The sequence below is a fragment of the Globicephala melas genome, chromosome 6 (genome assembly GCF_963455315.2).
Source record: "Globicephala melas chromosome 6, mGloMel1.2, whole genome shotgun sequence".
NCBI classification, from domain to species: Eukaryota; Metazoa; Chordata; class Mammalia; order Artiodactyla; family Delphinidae; genus Globicephala; species Globicephala melas.
Genome location: NC_083319.1, coordinates 10,374,724 through 10,395,476, shown reverse-complemented (window position 1 = coordinate 10,395,476; position 20,753 = coordinate 10,374,724). Strand labels below are relative to the sequence as shown.

At 40.8% G+C, this 20,753-nt stretch overlaps 1 protein-coding gene across 2 annotated transcripts in view; it reads right to left on the bottom strand.

Annotated features, from left to right (window-relative positions):
• The window catches only part of MAPKAP1 (MAPK associated protein 1), a 231,140-nt gene that overhangs the window by 93,481 nt on the left and 116,906 nt on the right, over positions 1 to 20,753 (bottom strand). For both annotated transcript variants that reach the window (XM_060300435.1, XM_060300436.1), the window contains exons 7-8: positions 15,689 to 15,865; positions 425 to 534 (exon numbers count right to left, since the gene is read on the bottom strand). In XM_060300435.1, the coding sequence (XP_060156418.1) occupies positions 425 to 534; positions 15,689 to 15,865 (287 nt within the window). The remainder of the gene's footprint in view (positions 1 to 424; positions 535 to 15,688; positions 15,866 to 20,753) is intronic.

Below are 20,753 nucleotides of genomic sequence, written 5' to 3'. Positions count from 1 at the left end.
TTATTCTATACCCCAAACACTAGCAACCAGAAATTTCCCCCATGGAAAACTACATGAAAACATGAAATTAAAAGCAGTGCTTCAAATTTAGGGTTAAATCAGTTTTCCAGACAGCTTTACGCCAACTAATAGTTAGCTCAAGTAGCTTTGCCTTAATCTATTGCAAATTAATGATGAAGCTTCCATAAGTGACATGGACACATTCTTCTCACATATGTCTGACCCAATCCCTTCCTTGGGCCCAGGGGCAGCTTAAAATCACTCTTCTGCTGTACACTTGCTATTGAACCCAGCAATGACATCTGAACCAATCCAGCCAGCCATCAAACACCCACCCATACCCACACCCACACCAACACCCACACCCAGCACTTTTAACTAAGGGTTAAGCTTCTGTTGCCAGAGTATGATTTAACTGTCCCACCTGAAATTTTCTGGGATCCTTTTCTTCGCTTCACTGCCTTTAGCAAGATTTCTTTCATGGTGACCTTTGTGTTGTCCACCTGAATAAGGGAGAATCCATGAGCAGCATTTCTGTAGGAAAAGACAAACATTAAATCAAGACCAATATTCAACCAAAGGGATGTTAATACAGTCCTCACTGAGTTTCAGTTTGAGTAAGTGTACAATCAAGTGTCAATTATTTTAAAAAGGGTTAAATAAACAAACTTCTAACGCGAAAGAGAGAGAGAGAGCGAGAGCAGGCTCGAGAAAAGCATTCTAATATGAACGGTTCCAAGTGAAAGAGAGGGCAGAATTAGGGAAGATGTTTCTATTTATCTTAAATTGAATCCAATTGGTCTGTGTGGGTCACTAGTACCATGGCTTCCTAGTGTTGGTTCCCAAGCGAAATCCTGCAGCAAGGACTAACAAACGATAAACTTGGCTTGTGTCAGTAGATGTCACTGCAGGCAGATACTACCATTATATTAAAGCTCATGGAGCCCTGGAGGGAAAATGGGGGGTGGATATGACAGCCCAAAGCAATTTAGAATAAGGAAAACAAAGACTCTCCCTAACTGGCAAGCAAATAAATTAATAAACAAGCATTAAAAAAAATACACAGTCTGTGTACACTTCAGTAGTAATGTTTTAATCTACTTAGTCTTAGAAGGTCAAGCAAAATATTAGCTGAAGCGTAAATAATTACGACAAAATAGTAACACTACTTATAAGCTTCTAGCCAATCACACTTGGGGTGGGGGGGGTCATCTAGATAAGAAAAAACTGGTAAGGAACAAGTAGCCTTAAAAAAGAAGCCCATCCCTGGGTGAGGGATAACTTCACTACGACCGTTAACTGCAATAGGAGGTATCACAAATACTACTCACTATGCTTGGGCACTGAAACAAAACAGGCCAATTCCAAGCAGCTCATGTAACAAATGGGACCCAAGTTTCCAACTATGGAACATGGGAATTGCCACAAGGAGTTTGGTTGCATTCCCATTTCCCCATAAGAATCTCAAAGCGGAACACAGCCAAAAAACACAGCAGAACTTCATACTGACAAGAAAACTGAAAGAAAAGCCAAGCCCCAAGCTAAGCCATGGAAAAGCTTCCCAATGGTAGGACAGGCTGGGAAGGGGTCTTAAACCTAGTTTGGACCCAACCAGGTGGTTGGCTTTCCAAGGGGGCTGGGGGCTGATCTCAAAACCAAGGACCCAATTTGCTTCTCTAATACAAAGACATCTCCACACCCCCTCCTCTCCATAAGGCTTGCTGTTTAATCCTTGACATTCCATTTGTTAAAAGGCAAAAGCCGATGCTGGTCTAGCCAGCACGATCATCCATTTTAACTTGGTCAAGTTTTGCTCTCGAACAGCAGGCCTGAGAACTGTCAAGCTAATTTTACTGAACACTCTGTTACTGAATCATGCCTGAGCCCCGGCCGTTCTTTACCTCAGAAGCTGGACCCCATCCCAGAACAATCTTTAAAAGTTTATTTTACCGATCAAAGCAAAATAAGAAATAGCTCTTTTTTTTAAAACTGTATTTAGGGAGCGAGGTAGTAAGTGATGCTCTGGCAAGAGTTCTGAAATGTAAAGTGCCTTGTGCATTTATAAACTTGCGGGTATTTGCTCTGGCACTAGGCCAGTGTGTGTTTGGAACAAATGCCAATCATTCGCGTACAGACTTGCCTTCCCCTGCTTTCTCCTCGGAAGTCAGTATGCGCTCCATCTGTGACAATATGCTGGGCGATGGATGAGTAGGACCTAAAAGGAACACCAGTTCTTGGGTACTCGCAAGCTAGTATTGGGCTAGATCTCCCAAACTTCCATCTGTCCGGGTTCCACCTGAACTATTTTAGATTTGAGTCTGCTTGTAAACTGCTTACATTCTCTCCTAATCTGCTGCTGGCTGATAGTGTTATTTCCAACCAATACATTTATCTTTTCAGCGAAGGCAGACTAAAAGCTCGAAAGGAAGCCTTGTGCTTGGACTAACTTCCATAATTAAAAGTGTCCTTTGAAAAGATTTTTGAACAGAGGAAAATCCCTAGTCTGTATTTTTCTGTCATTTTACCCAAACATACCTGGGTGACAAGGTTAAAGCATGTGGAGGAAACCCCTGGCACTTCTCATCCACAGGCATTGCTGATAAACTGTGTGGTGGAGGAATAAAGGATTACCTTCTGTACTTTTTCATTACACTTTTCTTTTGTTACAGAATACATAAATCCATTGTGGCACAATGTAATATGTATCACCATGCTACACCTGCGGACGCTTCCGAGCGGCTGCCATGTCTGTGCAGGCAGGAATGATAAGTGAACCACCCATGAATGTTAACGATAGTGATCATTCTGAGGTAACTCGGCTCTCCATCTTCCTTTACAGCCTCTGTGCTGAAGCCAGGGTAGCAAGGTTCATGAGAGGAAAATGAAAACAACAGTGAAGGGAAGGGGCATGCTCGGCACTCGGAATGTGCCTTCGCGGGTGTGCGGGATCTCACTCTGGGGCTCCGTTTCGGTGAAAACGTGCACATTTAAAGGAGAAAGAGGTTGTGACCCACGTCCTGCGCCCTCAGCCAGACTTAATGAAAGTTTGCTCAGGTCAGCCTCGCACTCCACTCACTCCTCTCCCTCCAGACGAACGCCAACCTTGGATCTTGTCCCAAGTCTACAGCACTTAATGTTTCTAAAACACAAGAGTACAGGATCTAAGTGGTTCTCAGAATCCATGTAGGTGCAACTGTTAAGTTGTGCTCCCATTTAATAAATGGCTATGGAGACCTGCTACCACAATTTTCAGCTTGACTTCCAAAGAGTCTGGGTTTTATGCCTCATTTCTTCATATCCAGGATTTTTTATGGGCTTTCTACAATGTCTACGGAAATACATCCTGTAAGGCACTGGGTCTGAGACTGAGGAGACGATGATCTTGGGGGACCCGGGGCAGCAGGCGGGGAGGGTGCTAGCCCTGCTTCCCTTCTTTATGGCACTGCATTTCAGTCTCTGGGTTGTGACCTGCGCCGGGGATGACCAGCCCTTGGACAGACAGGCAGATGGATGGACAGACCGGTGGGCTGCAGACCCACTCTCAGCTAGGAAACTGCTCCTCCCCTAGCTCCCCTCGTGGACAGACAGCTTCTTTTCTGCCAGTGCAGGGCATTCTAGGGGCACTGGAAGAAGCAGCTGCCCTTCCGCAGCTCCTTGGGTTGCCCGTGCTGGGTCCAGGATGAAGCGCCACCTCAGGGAGCTGACTGAATGCTGGCAGGAGTGCTTCAGTCAGTTCCAAGTTAGGTCCTGTCAAGTCTCGTAAACACTGAAAAACGTATGGGTATTTTAAAAAGAGATTACTCACTTGAGGAATTCAGCTCTGTCCCAGTGCAAAGCCACTCAGTTACCAGAGGGAAGTTTTTGTACCAGCATTAACCTAACACAATGAGCATTTCTGCACTAAGCACTGAACTAGAGGTGGCGGTGGACAAAGAGAGAAGTAGGGGCACAGGTCTTTATCTGAGCAGCTTAGATTCTATTTATAGGGGCAGAGCTGGAATCAGAACCCAAGTTGGAAGGCAACATATTGGAGAGGAAGACACATGGGTTGGGAGTTAAATACCTTTCGGTTCAAATCCTGGCTCCATGACTAACCAAAATGTTGTCTTAACATGTGGGAACCTCAGCTGTGTGCACGAAATGAGGAGGCCATGTCCCTACAGAATTGCCAGGAGGATAAAATAGACAATGAATGCCAAGCACCTGGAACTAAGGCTGGCAAACAGTAAAAGGGGTTTACGATGTTCCTTCTCTCGTGTGCCCCTGTCCCAAGTCATCACCCCAAGAGAAGAGGCCCCATTCAGCCCATTTCCCCCAAACCCCCAGGAGATACTGCTTATTTGGGGGAATGGATCTCAACCTTCATTGCTCATAATTGATAACACAGGGCCATGAAAATGTGCAATTGGCTGGGCATGGTGGCAGCACTGGGACACTATCAGTAAGCAGCCCCTGGCCCAGGCATCAAAACCCCCCTGAAGCTCAAAGCAGGGCACCCTGGGCTCCGGTTTTAAGGTTTTCCTTTTTGAGAGAGTAAACCAGAGAAGTAGGTACGTTCCACCGCGGCTTAACTCAGCTTTGGGTGGGGATGGTGGAAGTCAAAAATCATGGTGGGCTTCCCTGGTGGCACAGTGGTTGAGACTCCGCCTGCCGATGCAGGGGACACGGGTTCGTGCCCCGGTCTGGGAGGATCCCACATGCTGCAGAGCAGCTGGGCCCATGAGCCATGGCCGCTGAGCCTGCGCGTCCGGAGCCTGTGCTCCGCAGCGGGACAGGCCACAACAGTGAGAGGCCCGCGTACCGCAAAAAAAAAAAAAAAAAATCATGGTGATAATGCAGAGAAATCCAGTGAGATTTATTAAGTGTCTGCTTCTGCAGAGTACAAGATGTTATTATTCAACAATTACAACAATAATAGTAGCATCTACTACCTACTGAGCACTTAGTATGTGCCAAGTGCTGTGTTAAGCCTTTTAAATCTGCATTAACTCATTCTACCCTAAAATAGGCACTAATAAGTTATATCCATTTTGCAAAAACTGAGGCTGGAAATATTAGGGAATTTACCTGAGGTCACTCATCTATTAAAGATCCTATTTTGGATTCAGAAATCAACAATACGGTCCTTAATCCAAATAGCACAGTCCAGTGGGAGAGAAAGACAAAGAAGCAAACAAAGAATTACAGCTCTGCATGATAAGCACAAAGATGAAGGCAAGCTCAGAGTGCTGCCAAAACATAGGGGCACTGAACCCAGCCGGTAGGGGTGAGGGGGATCAGAGAAGCTTCTTAGTGGGGAGGCCTCAAAACATAGCTGTCATTTAGCTCTGTATCATACTGAAAAAATGGTGGCAACACCAGAAGGCAGCAGAGCACAGCAAGTTCTAGAATAGAGCCTGCTTTGGAGTCCCAGCTCTGCCTTCCTTGGGTAAATGATATAATCTCTCTAACTTCTAGTTTTCTCATCTACAAAATGAGGCTAATTCTTAGACTATAAGATTGCTGTCGGGGCTAAATACTTCTAAAATAATTAACATAATACCTGTCATAAAATAAATGTTTAATAAGCAATAGATAATATAATAACTATCAGCTTTTCTTCATACAAAGAAGTGATATATAATGATGAGAAAATGACTTCAGTCAACATTTACTGAGCACTTACTTTGTTCATTTAATCCTCCCAGAAAAGGTAGGTGTTATCATCAGTTCCATTCTATAATGGAGGAAATTGAGGTTTGGCAAGGTTGAGACACATACCTGGAATTACGCAGCTAAGAAGTGGAGGAACCAGAACTTGAACCCAGGTCAGCCAGACACCAAAGCCTGTGTTTTAAACCTCCCTATGGCCAAGGGAGTTTGGGGGGACTAAGGGGAAGAAGAGACTTCCAGAGAGCGTATCTTCCAGATTGGAACCACTGCCCAATCTATGGAAAAGGTCAACTCCCACTGTAACAAATTCAGTTTGATTATAAATGTCCCAGCTCTTAGACTAACCATATGACCTACAAGACTGCTTTTTAAAAGCCCTTGGAAAACGTCCTGGTTTCCTGAGCCACAGTATCAGTTTGTGAAAGTGGGAAAAGGCTGCCAAGAGTAGCACTCCCTCCTCCAGTCCTGACCAGTTCGTAACTGTGATGAAGACGTACTCCTTTGGTTCCCAGCCTGTTCTGGTCCCAATTCCATGCATGTTCATTTTTGAGCATTTCAAGGTAGAAAATGAAAATACATGAGCAAGAGAAAGCCTTATAATAACTGCAGCATGCCTGCTTTAAAGGAAGTCCTTCGGGTATTTCTTTATCCATAAAGAGAGTTTACACTAGTGGGAATGCCACATTTTGTTTCCCCTTGCGCTGACAAAAATTTTTTTTTAAAGATCAAAGCGTATTGTGTGAGTATGTGATATTTGACATTGGACAAAGTACTCTTTTTCAAAAGAGACATTTTCCAAAAACATAACTCACTAGACTAATGGGCAGTGAGAAGCCAAAATGACTGCCCTCCGCCTTCTCCTTGTCTATCTTTGCCAGAGTCCTTGGGACTTGCCAAATCCGGTCATGCCTGCTTAGCTTGCTCGACTGATTGTGCCAGAAAAGAAAATAAGACACAGATGTATTTGAGCTCTTTGAGATGCCAGTAAGAGAGACAGCTAATGGCTTCATTTCGACCCTCCCCTTCCAGCTGGGCACAGGTGGGGGATAATGAGGTCCCTCTCCCTAATCAAACTCAATTATTTACTACTCTATATAACCGCAAAGACACTCACTTTCAGTTCAGAATATAAAACACACCGTGGGCTACCTCCAACCACCGCCACTGGGTATTTATAACAAACTCAAGTGGCTAACAGTTTGCCTTGGCAGGAGTTTAAGTGTGTAAAGTTTTGCAAACTGTTTCTGTTCAAATATGTCCTGCTGAAATGGGGTCCCAGGCGGGGTTCCACAACTGTCAGGTCAGTGAACTGCATAACATCTGAGAATGTATTCACCACACAGTGCAGACAGGATCTGGAAATCAAAAGCTTCATTCTATCGCACCCTTCTGAGAAGCATCACGGTTTTTTCAACAGCAAGACTGACGCTGTATTAATAAACATTACAAGTCACTAGCCTGACAGGTACATAGCAGCAGCTGACAGACTCCAACACAAGCTGAGGGGAGAACAGAGGAAAGCAAAATGAGACATAGTAACTAAACATGGCCAAAGGGGGTGGATCATGAAACAAATCACATTAACCTCAGAAATGTGAGTCCCAAACTTTTAAGATATATAGCAACCAAAGCAACAATCTGGTATAATTTTTGGATACCAAAGTAAGTTGATGGCTATCTAAAATATGTGCTTTTATTGTAGGAACAAAGTTATCCTGGCACAATCTCAACAGACAGACATTCCAGTGAGCAAAACATACATATTTAGCTTGTCTGACCTTTAAATTCTTAGAAGTATGTAATTAATGCTTTCCATCTTTATTACTTACTCCAATATTTCTGTCACTTTAAATAGACACAGAGAAAAATCTTTTCTTTTCTCTAGACAGTAGCTGTTGCCAAAAAGGAAATCAAGTCACATTTACAAATACAAAATTAAACAGGCTGCATATGTTACACTTCCATACACGAGGACAATCTAGACAATGAAAATGTTTGCTAATACAACAGAATGAAAAGAAACAACACACAGTCGGTCCTCTATGACTCAAGCAACCAATAAATAACTAGGATAATTTATAGCCATGTTGTCAGGCCTGGTTACAAAGAGCACAGGCATCTTATTTTATTACTTGCCCTATTTTAGCTCTGCCCCTTACCAAACTGTATGACCTTGGGTAAATAACTACCTGTCTCTGATCCTTAGCTTATATATTATAAAGATACATTGCTTATAAGGAATAAATGAGATAATGGCTACTAGGGGCACCAAACTGAGTGTGCAAAAACGCTCATTTCTTCCCCTCACCCCCACTACCTCCTCTCAAGACCATTAAGGCAATATCACATTAAGAGTATGTGAGTTTTCAAACTAATGATATCTTTTCATAACGGTCTGGTCACTTAGGGTGTATTGTGGAGATCTCATCAAGAATGTATACTAAAACCACTGAGACTCTTTTTTGAAAGGCCCTCATACAGGAAAGAGCAACGAATCTAGGGCATGCCTCCTAAAAAAGCAGCTAACCTTTCCCTTTATGCAGAGCCAAGAGAAGCCACGGCAGTCTCTGGGAGCTCTCTGGGCCACACTGACTGAGGCAGCCCAGCTTCTGGTACAAGATCCTCCAACGTCTACCCCGTGGTCCATCTCCCAAATAGCAAAATCCTAACTGGATTCTATTTGCTCTGCAGCTCTTGGTTAAAATGACTCCTTTCCCACATCCACCTGACATATTAAACATTTTAAGTAAAACACATATATAGGAGGGCAATTTAATTAACTGACTTCTGATCTAGGAAGAGTCTGTCCGTTTTATTGTTTTTGACTTTTCTTCCCTTAAAGCCCTTCTTCCCCACCCCAGAGTAGGATCCCAGTGTGAAACACTAATGTCAACACATGTAACGCAATGACACCACCCCAGCTGCTTTTGTCACTGCCATTTTTAAAGTCAACTCAGTTTCATAAATTCTGATTGAATTAGCCCAGGCTGGGGGATAGGAAGAGATGGACAATGCAAGTTCCTCTCCTGTCCACTGCAAGATCTCATTTTCATTTTCCCTTGTCCTACTGTCTAAAGGCCTTGGCGTGGTCATTGTTGGCAAGGAGCACTTCTTCAGATGCTGAAAACCAGCTGAGATCCAGCTCTTAACTAGTATTAGGGGCCACCCTAATACCTCTGTCCCCTACTTCTCCCCTCCCACACTGCTGACAGCCAAACAACTTCAACGCTTCGGCTCAGAGTAGCTACTAGCAGTCAGCAAGTTAGGGACTCCTGTTTATACACACATTTGCTCTATCCAAAATCAATCAAGAACAATGGATACCTTAGAAGTCCGCTTGCTGATCTGCTAAAGGAGGCCACGTCCACTAACAGGCTCCTAATTTGCACTTTGTTAGAGTAATCCATTCTCCTTCCCCTAACGACAACTCTATTTCCAGGGGTTTCCTGGGGCCCAAGGGCCTGGGAGGGCAAAACCAGCCTAGCCCCAACTCAGTAAGAATATCAAAAGGTATCCAGCCCCACACTCTTTTCCACAAAACACTTTTCCAATTAGGGATTCATTTAAGTTAACCAGCTCCTGTTTTTAAATGTAAATCATTATACAATGTAATAAGTCATTATCTCTGCATGATGGAACAAAGAGAAATTTGAAATTTTCTTTTATATGAAAAAACAGATTTTCTAATTTTTCTATTCTGTTTTCCATAAGATCTTACGGAAAAACCCTAACGAACTTTTGAGCCAACCCAATCTAATGGACATGTATTAATTGTGCAATAAAAAATAACCCAAAGAAAAGTTAAACCCCATATACAACTTAGTGTAAATTATTCAGGCTGATAAATCTCTGATAAAAATAACAAATAGCAACTACATAACACTTCCTACACACTAGGGTCTGAACTAATTTTCTCATAGCAGCATTTCCTACCTGAGGTTCATGGACCCCCTAGGGTCAAAAGATGCATTCACAGGCTCTCTTGAGTTTCAGAATTTAAAAATTTTGCTTTTAGTCCAATGAAAATCATGTACATATGATTTGCACTGAAAAGCAAAATTTTATACAGATATATAAATAGATGTATATAGTGACTTATATAAGCAACAGATAGATAGATATGGATATAGACCATTCCCAGTCTTCCATGTTCCTCATTCTCCATCCAGCTGGGGGAGCCCTGAGTCACTGCTTGGAGGAGAAATACCCAGGAGAGCCACCTGACCTTCATTAGACAGATGTGAACAAGAAATAAACATATAATAAAGCCAGGGTCAACCAATCTAGCCCATGTCCATTCATTTACGTATTTTCTATGGCTACTTTCGCAATATGATGGCGGAGTTGACCCACAGAGACTGTATGGCCTGCAAGCCTAAAATATTAACTATCTTGTCCTTTATAGAAAAAGTTTGCCAACATGTGGGATAAGCTGGTGAGATTTGGGGGGTTGAGTATCCTAGCAGCTGGTTATTTAACATCAGTAATTGACTTAGAAAGGCCAAACGGCATCAGTGCAAGCTATATGCCAAAACAGTTTGTTGAAAAAGGAAAAGTGACAGGAGAAGTGTAAAAAAGACTCTTTACGGAACAGACTTGCTGATCTCTGAAGAATTCATCCCCTGCAGTATGCAAGTCACACTGTGCACAGGACAAATGAGGCAGAGAGCCCATCTATGAACAGAACCAATTGACAACAGCAGAAAGTAAGGTGACCCATCATCCTGGTTCACCCGGGACTGAGTGGGGTGCTCTTGGACTTAGGACTTTCTATTTTAAAAGTCAGTTCCCTGGTGGGGAAGGGATTCCGGGCTTAGTGGTTAGGATTCCGGGCTTTCACTACTGTGGCCCGGGTTTAATACCTGGCTGGGGAACTAAGACCCTGCAAGCTACACAGCATGGCCAAAAAACTAAAAAAAATAAAAAAGGGAAAATCCTGGGTAGGACTGGCATAAACTGGTCATCCTAGCAGAAATGTTCTTTATTTTTCCAATTAAAAAAAATTTAAAATTTGGGGGGGGTGCACTATAAATCAATTGGCCCATTAAAATAATGGACTAGTACCTAAAGATACATTCATTGTTTAAAAGGACAAATAATATGATAGTCTGATGTTTCATATGAAAATCAGAAGATTCAAGTTGACAAGTAAAACAATTAACATCCATTAAACCCCACATCAATGATTTAATTTCAGCAAAATATCATCTGTTGCATTAAAGTTGTTAATTTTTATTTTATTAATGTTATAGTTTTATTTGCATTTAATTTGTAATTTTTTTGGATTGCATAAAGACATGGAATTTATAGCTAGAATTTTACATTTGTATGTGTTTAAGTAACATTATAATAAAACAAATTTGGGCAAACACTGAAGTTCCAGGAGAATTAATTTTCCTTTAAAAGAGGTCTGTACATTCCTTACATTTAAGAACATTCCTCACAACAAATCCATGAGGTAGTAATTACCATCCTCACTTTACAGATGAAGAAACTGAGACCACAGTCATGGAGCAAGTCACTAGTGAAGCTGAAACTTGAACCCAGGTTAGCCTAAGTTCAAAGGCTGTGCTGCCTCATTTGGAGTAGGGAAAGATGGTATATTGGAGACTCCTGGTTGAACGGTATGAGGGCCTCTGAAAAACAGAAGGCAACCTGGGGCTTCATGGTTATTCAAAAGGCAGAAACAGGGCTGTAGAAGAGGTTAAGTGGGCTCAGAAAGCAAGGTGGGACAGAAAGCTTGCCCAAGGGCCTCCTTCTCCCCGAGCAGCCCGCAGACACCTGAAGATTCATTCGTTCATTCCTTCTCTAGGAAGCCCTGTGCTAGGCGCAGGGATGGGTTAGGCAGTAATGCAAATGGTTCAGGCGGTAATGTGAGCGATGGGCAGCGGCAGATGAAGCTTCGCTCACTCACTCACCTGCTGCTCACCTCCTGCTGTGCAACCTGGTTCCTAACAGGCCGCCGACAGGTACCAGTCCGCAGCCCGGGGGTTGGGGACCCCTGTCTTAAAGGATGTCTGCCACAGAGGATGTCTGCAGATCTCCAATGTCCACCCCTGTCCGTGTTCAGCAAAAGTTATTCCAATTCAGCCTTTACTCAATCCCTCTATTTACTCCATTACCACCATAGTAATGGAGCTATGCTGGGTGCTGTGGGGCACTAATGATCCAGTTCTTGCCCTCAGAGGATTTTTATTAATAATAACAACAATTGCAGCAAACACTTATTCAGATAATGCTTATTTAGGCTAGGCACTGTTCTAAGTGCTTTGCACATATTAACACATCCAATCCTCACAACAGCTCTATGAGAGACGTATTATTACTACCCTCATTTAACTGAGCTGTAGAAAAGTCAAGTAATTCATCTGAGATTTCACACACACTAGTAAGGGCAAGGTCAGAATCGGTACCCAAGAAGTCTGGCTCCAGGGGTCACCATGCTCTTGAACTTTGGCCTTAAGACGGTGGGATTCACTTGAATGACTAGACCAATACTTGATTCCCCTACCCACATCCCAACCATCAGCAGGGTGTTGGAAAAAAAATGGACTTTGAAGTTAGGCATGGGGTCAAGTCCAGGCCTGAGAGCAGTACTTCCCAGCCTCAGTTTTCATGTCTCTAAAATGGTCATAATAAAAACTGGGCTATTTTCAGATTAAATGAAATAACATATACATAGTTGGCCCTTAGTAAATACTAATTCACTTTCCATTGTCAAACATAGCTCCTTCTTCCTGGTTCAGTGCAGTGTCTATGCAGCCACTTCCTGCCCATTCTGCACTGGGAGAGAGATGCAAAGAGGAAAGGGAGGGAATGAAGAGAAGGAGCAATGGTTTCACTTCTTTTGCTGGCACTTCACTCTCTGAAACTTTGGATATGTCCCTGGAGACTCCTAAAGGTCTGCTCTGTCCTGCATTTGCAGGAGACATTTTTCTAACTTGGAATTTAGACCAGAAAGGTGAATGGGAGGTTGTTGAACAAAAAAAACATACACAGGGCAAACGGTCAGTAATTTGTACTATTTCATCAGACAACTGAGAAAAAGAAGAAAGAGAAAATGTATTGACATTTGTTCTAAATGCTCACATATAAAGATTTTGCTTGACCTTGTGTTTTCAGAAACACTCCAGACATGTTGAATAAACTCCTGGACTTCAGAATAAAAACCGGACTGACTGTGGTGTGTGTGTTTGGGAGTGAGAGTGCAGGGATGGGAGTAATTCAGGAAAAAAAAAGTATCAGGTTTAAAGCAGTTGTTTTCCCATTCTCTCTTCCCATTCTCTGGAAGGTAGGGTTCACAGTGAGACACTGTGTAGCCTTAGATGCTTCTCCTAGGAAGGTATGCGCAAACCACCCCCAACCTCATTCTACTGAAAATCACTGATTTTAAAGCTCTTGTTTGAAAAAGGACTTTCAGATCAAAAGACTGCTATGATCATATGTTAATATTTATGTAGTAAAAATTATGTGCTAATGAGAACAATTCTTCTAGTGATTTATTAATAAACAATAGAATTTCAAGCAGAAAGTACTGACATTTCATTATATACATCTTTTTTTCTTTTTTTTTTTTTTTTCGCAGTACGCGGGCCTCCCACTGCTGTGGCCCCTCCTGTTGCGGAGCACAGACTCCGGATGCGCAGGCCCAGCGGCCATGGCTCACCGGCCCAGCCGCTCCACGGCATGTGGGATCCTCCCGGACCGGGCCACGAACCCGTGTCCCCTGCGTCGGCAGGCAGACTCTCAACCACTGCGCCACCAGGGAAGTCCCTATATACATCTTTTAAAGTAAAAAGAAAAAACTTCTAATGACACCTTGTAATGGTAAGACCGAAAAGATGGTTTTATGAATTTTATTTGTAGCACTGTAATAGATACCTCTTCAGAAGGCTATATATGTCAATACAAAGCGAGAATCTGAAGATGTTTCTACCCTGATCGATAATCCTATTCACAGGGAATTATCCTAAGGAAGTTATTCACCAGAAATAAAAGGGATATAGATAAGGACTATCATTATAGAATCACTTGTTAAAACCAAAACAAGGAAAGAATCTCAACACCCTTGACAGGCATCCATATCACCCCAAACATTTTTCTGTTGTATTGCTCATCACAGTTGAATGATCTGTTTGACAACTCTCCCCCCACTAGACAGTAAGCTCCATGAAAACAGGGGCTGTCTCTGTCTAGATTTTTTTGAAAATTTCAAGTACTACTTTATTAAATGAGTTATTTTATATAATATGAACATCAATATAATTACAATTGTAAAAATTTTTTATAACAAGGATGAACTGATTTTCAGATTTCCAAATCAGAGTCAACTGTACATTTACGCAGAACTGTCTTTGCGTGAAGTCCAGAAAGGAACAGCATAAACATGAGGGTTTCTGTAGCCCCTTTATTTTTGCTGATCAACAGTTTGTTAGAAAAGCAGCTGCAGGTTTTTACCTAAGGTCTGAGACGTTACATAATAAATGCAGATTGTAGGAATTAAGAACAGATATCAAAATACTTGTAATATAATGTTAAGTAAAAATAACACAATATGTACGCTAGAACTGAAACTGTAATATATATACATGTGGAAATGATTATACAGAAATGAAAATAATTATACTGGGATGGAGGAATCATTGGAAAACTTTTAAATTACTTTAATATTCTTTAAAGTTGTTGTTTTAGTGCCTCTGAAATGTAAAAAGAAGGAAAATATGTGATGTTATATACACCAAACATGATTTCAGGGTAGGGATGAAATGACAGTAATAAAGCTTGAGGAGCCACCCCCGGCTCACTCCCAGGCACACAGATTTCTTTCTTTGGTCAAGGGTAGAAACACCCAAAATACTCATATATCATAGGTAACATAATCCTATTTTTAGTAAAAACCTGAAACAAAGGCAATATGTTTTTAAAAGATGGGGGAAAGTCCTCTAAAGCAATCGCTCTTCTGGACAGTGAATTTGCTGGTTACTAACAGCAGGGGGTGCCAAAGGGATCGCTATTGCTCCCAGGAGATGGCCAGGAGTGGGACTGTCACGGCCTCTGTTAGAAGACCTTAAGCTGAGAAAACGCTGCAGGTTTTCCCCTAACAACCAGGACATATGTGTAAGACTCAGGTGCTCTACAGATGTGAATGGACAAAAACTACATTTTTATTTTAACTAACTTCTAACTGATATTTAGCATCTCCTTGAATTATGAATGCAGTCAACAAACCACAGTCATATGAGCAGTACTGGTGACTCTGTCATGAACAGAAACCACAGATACCATCATAGCACATTACAATTGTTGCAGATTTCTCAAATATCATTTACACTTACCACTACTTTGAAACAAGAGACGTCAGGAGTTACTGTTAGACCTGCCTCTGGATCTTGTCATTTAATGTATTAATAAAGCCAGTACATATTACTATATCACAAATTTGTTTAATAATTTGATAGCTATTTAAATATAATGGAATTCTTTCGTACTCCTGTGAATTTTACTCTCTGCATTTACAAACACTTTTCTGAGAAGGGCTTCTGTAGGCTTTACCTGACTACCAAAGGCACAGGGAAGATTAAGAACCTCTGCTCAGTCTAATGGAAGGCAACTAAGAGAAATCAAATTTGACTTGAACAAAGTTGGAGAGAAAAAGAAGCATTTTAAGTCACAAAAGAGAAGTGGCTACAATGCACATTTTCAGTTTGGATTCCTTAATGAGAAAGAGGGAAACCCCAAATTTGTCCTTCATAGGCCCCAAAGTACCCCAGTATTTCCAGAGGTCTGGTTCCTAGACATGACATTCAAGATATACCTAATACAATTTGCTACTGCAAAGCAGTCTGCATTTAATCCAGGTGCAGAGGCACAGAATACAATGCAAATGTTGTCCCCAACATCTCTCTGAAAGTAATCACTACATGTTGACTCTCCAGATACCAAATATCATTCATTTGATGAACAAAGCCAAAATCAAATCCAAAGTACTAGAAGGTAGAGGTGAGATACTGAGATAAATAACAGAGTCAATACTTACATTCGAACAAAGAGCGACTCTTTGGATGTCAGACCAGGAGATGAATACTTTTCAACCAAGGCCAAAGTACTGAAGCCAAACTTATGAATGGGCTCGTTGGAATCCAGTGGGGGGAAATCTGTGTCAACCTCCCCATCATCCTCGGCAATATGCAGGCAGTAGGCACTGACATTATCACTGTAAGAAAAACCAAAAAGGTAAGTGAACACCAAGGTGAGGGAGGGATGCAGAGACCAGAAGCTATGGTGTACAGCAAACTGGGACACTACTGTTTTTTACCCCAAAGCCTGGTGATACAGTTAGATCTCCCAAACCCTACTTCATTTGATAAAGAGAAAACACATGGCACCGCAAAGGGGGAGAAAAACAATGTGAAAGGAGAACATTTATACTGCTCTATCCTTTCAACAAATATTTACTGAGCACCTGTTAATAGATAAGACCCAGAACGTAACTCCTTTGATCAAAGATGAGATTGAGTATCAGCCCTCAAAGGAAGCTTAGAGTATAGCAGGGGGAAAAGCTTAGAGTATAGCAGGGGGAAAAAGTAAGCACTACATTAGCTATAATATTTATAAATGTAAATAATATAATAATAATAAAATAAATATCATAAAAGAGAGACAAAACTATAAAGGAGGAAAAAATTATTTGGAGGGAATCAGAGGTCTTTGATTTATGTTCAGGATTAAGAAAATATCTATGCTCTAGATCAGAAGAACTCAAGGTAACCAAGACAATCTTTACAGTTCTCCTTTCTCTGAAGAATATCAGGTTCACTTGGCAGGATCTGATTCCAAACACCAAGGACACTTAACAGAGTAAAAGCAAATGATGCAATTCATCCTGACGCAGATACCTAGCCTTCTCAAGTACTTCTGGACTTGTCTCACTTCCCCAGAACGTCCAGTCAGTACTCCCAGATTCCAGCTTTGCCCAATTTAGAATGAACACTCCTTCTCCTTTGGGGGAAATAAAAAGTCAATTTGCTGAAAAAGGGTGGGAAACTAAACTAACATAAAGAAAATTTAAAACTGAAATCAACTTAAACACTTTAAAATACCCTGCACCAAAGTTGAATTGTGAAAATGCAAATCTGCTAGCATTCAGAAGCATGAACCTAATAGTTCACAAGGAGGTAGGATTCTAAATTCTGTGGCTTAAATCTGGAGTTTTAATTATATGATTGATGCTTAAATTAATTAATTGCAAAGTGTATGCTAATTGTTTAATTGGTTGCTTGATCTATATAGATCATTTTTTGAATTAAATGAGTTGATTTACAAAGTTTATTGATTGGATGTGACAATGAATTATTTCACTGACTACCTGATTTGCAATTTTCCCAATTAATTCACAAATCTTTAGCTGCAACTCTGCTTATTGAGAGAGAGCCTACTTCAGGTGATCTATACTCAGTCTGTCATGACTAAGAGATATTTATTATATAAAATAGGTAACAAGGACAGATTTAAATTAATGGGACCTGTAAATTTACTAAATGGATGGATAACAAGAAAGTAATCTGTCTATGTTTGTCACTATAAATTTCATGTATTTGCAATGCTGTTAAGAAACTTAAAATTCATCTCTGAATGGTATGGGAAACTTACCAATCTTTGCAAAAGGTTACCAACTTCAACACAAAACACTTGTAGAAGGAGAAGAAAGCCCTTTAGATGAGGAAAATATCATGGTGTAGTAGCTAAGGGCTTTGTGTCCAAAGGGACAAAAAGTTCAACCTAAGCCCCATTGCTCATGGACTACATGATTTCAGAGAATACGCTTCGTTCCCTTCAGATTCCAATTCTACAGAAAGGGTACAGTCACCTAGAGGGGGTTTTGAAGTTTTGATGAGATAATATATGTAGTGCCTAGCATATAACAGAGGTAAAAAAATAAATGGTAGTAACTATAATAAAGTCAGATGGAAAATAACATGTATAGTTAGGTCAACCCTTAAAGACAAATTGTGGATGCATATTAGAGCAACAAAGCAACAATGAAAGTGAGCAACATGTTCTATGTGCAAACATCTGTAACTGGAGTGAACATGTCCACCGTGCTCCAGCCTCGGGGCCACTGAGCCTCCGGGATTTTATGAGCAGGGCAGACACTGATGAAGCAAGCAATGGACAGCACAGATTATTTACTGCCGTGTAAATCATCCTGAGGAATGTCTGTGAATCCCTAGCACCACAGAGGTTTCAAGGGCAAATAATAAGTCTATTGATCAAAGCAGAAAGCCAAACAGTGGCATCAGAAGAATCCTGCTTTGATTGTCACAGGATGCCCCCAAATCTCCTCCAAACAAACTCAGCAAATGTCACAGCCTAAGCTCTGAAAGCCAAAAGACTCAATGTGCCAAGTGCTATTATTCCCCCCAGTTCTTAAATATAAAGTGTGATATCATTTATTCATTCAAAAAACATTTGTAAAGTGCCTACACTGTGCTATAGCCTGTCCTGAGCACTGGGAACACAGCAAGGAAAAGAGTGAATAATCCACTCTATGTTTCTGGGTCCTCAGTAAAGTTTAGCAGTAAACAGTGCTCCACCCGCTATCAACCCTTAATTGAACATCTAAGGGGAAAAAAAATGACTAAACTTCCATATTCTATACATGGATATTGGTTCCTTTGTGCCTTTACAGGGGAATCATTAATAAAAGAAGCTACTGTGATATTCTGACTTCTCAAACTGCTTCAGGACTTCAAATTAGTACTAGTAAAACAGCCATTAGTATCATTAGCTACATTTATTGAGTACCACGTGCCAGACACTGGGCACAGTGGTTTAGACACATAAGCTCACTGCATCTTCCCATCAGCTCTGTGAGTCCTTTATTATTATTTCTATTTTACAAATTACAAAACTAAGGCTCAATGAAGTTCATCTTACATGCAAGATTAAACAGCATGTAAATTATAGAGCTGAGATTCAAACCCAGGCAGTCAAGAGCCCTCACTCCTGACTACCATCTACTCCTCTGCCTAAGCCATAGTGTATCAAGATTTCCCAAGGCCCTTGGGAACCTACAATCGTATGGAAATGCTACATATGCTAAAAAGGAGAAGGAAACCACGACATATTATTTATAAAAAATCAGAAGCTTAGAGAGATTTATTTCAATCTCCTCACTTTTACAAACGGGGAATAGATACCTAGAAAAGAGGAATAAGGTGCCCATGATCACCTAGTTAAATGGTGGCAAAGCTGGTTTTCAGAGAACTCAGGTTTCCTTACTTCTCTTCCATTACTCTTTGATCAAATCAGAAATTGGTGGCATTTTGAAATGGGGAGAGAAAAAAGGGGCAGCTGTGGTCCCTGACTCAGGACTTTGCCAAATATAGACACCTAGAGCTTCCAAAACAACAAAAACGGGGTGCCTCTTCATGACAGTTTGTTGGAAGGAAGACGGGCTTTGCAGTGAGATCTGGTTTTAATGCCAACACAACCACGAACCAGCTATGCAACCAAATCTGTCTGAGCTCCATTTTCTTACTCATGAAAGGCTTTCCTTGATTTCTTTAGGAGAATCATTTGGATCTCTAGGAGAATCCAAGTGATTCTCCTCTGTGTTCTTACAGAACTTGGCTGATATTTCTGCATATAACTTACCACACTGCTCTTTTTCTTATTTATGCATCTATGTTCTCCTAAAGAGCAGGGATTCTTCTACTATCTCTGCATCCTCACTGAAGAGTAAAATGGCTGGCATTTAGAACAAATATTTGTTGAATGAATGAATATATGAATGTGTAGACTGAATCACTCTACCCATGAAAAAAACATAGAGGGTATTAATGATGTGTGTGTTAACGAGAAGAGGAGAAGTAATAAGCTTTTCTTTTTCTTTTTCTGGCTTGTCACATTGATACCTGTTAGCCAAATGGGGCTTTCAAGGCAGTGCACATGTATCAGAGATAGCAATTCAAGACAAGGGAAGAAGGCCCAGGAAAAAGTGAAAATGAAAGAGGCATTCTTACAGTTCACCAATATATGAGTACTGGCATCTCAGTTTTTTATGGAGAAAACAATAAGAAATTATTACAACTATATAAAAATGTTCAATTACATACATATAAAAAGACTAGAAGAAAAGGGACCAAAAAGTTCATAAAGATTATATTTACATTAAAGCAATGAGCACTTTTTTCTTTCTAAATTTCTATACTTTCCAGATGTCCCATAATATGTATGTATAACTTTCATTTTCCTTTCTTTATAAAATATTTAATTAAATTTTTGATAAGTGTAATATTAATACATTCTTACTGTAGACAATTTAGAAATATGGAACAGTACAAAGAAGTCTGGGAAATCTCTCACCCCACTACACAGAGAAAATCACTTGTCCTAGAGACTCTGAGCATGGCCTGTCTGATTGGGAAGTGTGCTCATTTTCTCTACTAGGTTCTGGAATTATGGAAGAAATAACCATAACTACTGCATAAGGGTCTTATAAGGATTAAATGACATAATTAACTGCACAGTGCCTGGCATGAAGAAGGTTTCTCATTTTGCCAAAATTTCTTCTACCACTTTTAAGCTTCTGATTACACAGAAGCAGAATTAACTATCTAACAGAAGCATGGTGGATAGCAATGAGACAGAGGAACCTAAAAGTCCTGTTTGTGAGTCACTACCAGAGAGAGAAGAATGATCAAAACGGTAACAAACAAGTACAGGACAACTGGATCCACAAGAAGAGGCTTAATTTTAGAGTTGGGTTGGCATGGAAGGAGCAGGCCCTTTTAGGTACCATGGAGCTTGTAAGAGGACTGGAAGTTTAAGAAATGAGTGGATGCAAAATGGAGCCTGCTGCCAAAGAGAGATCCTTTTGGGGGAGATATATAGATCTCCAAAGCTTTAATGAGTACAATTAACTGAATTTCCCTTATTCATATATCATCAAATAAAGCTAAATTTCTTCATTAGAAAAATTTATTGCATTGAATTGTTGACCAATATTCATTTTATGTTCAAAGGCCAGTATGGCTTTTATGAAGAGACAGAAGCCTATAGCCCATAAATAGATGGTATTTAATTCATATATGAAAATT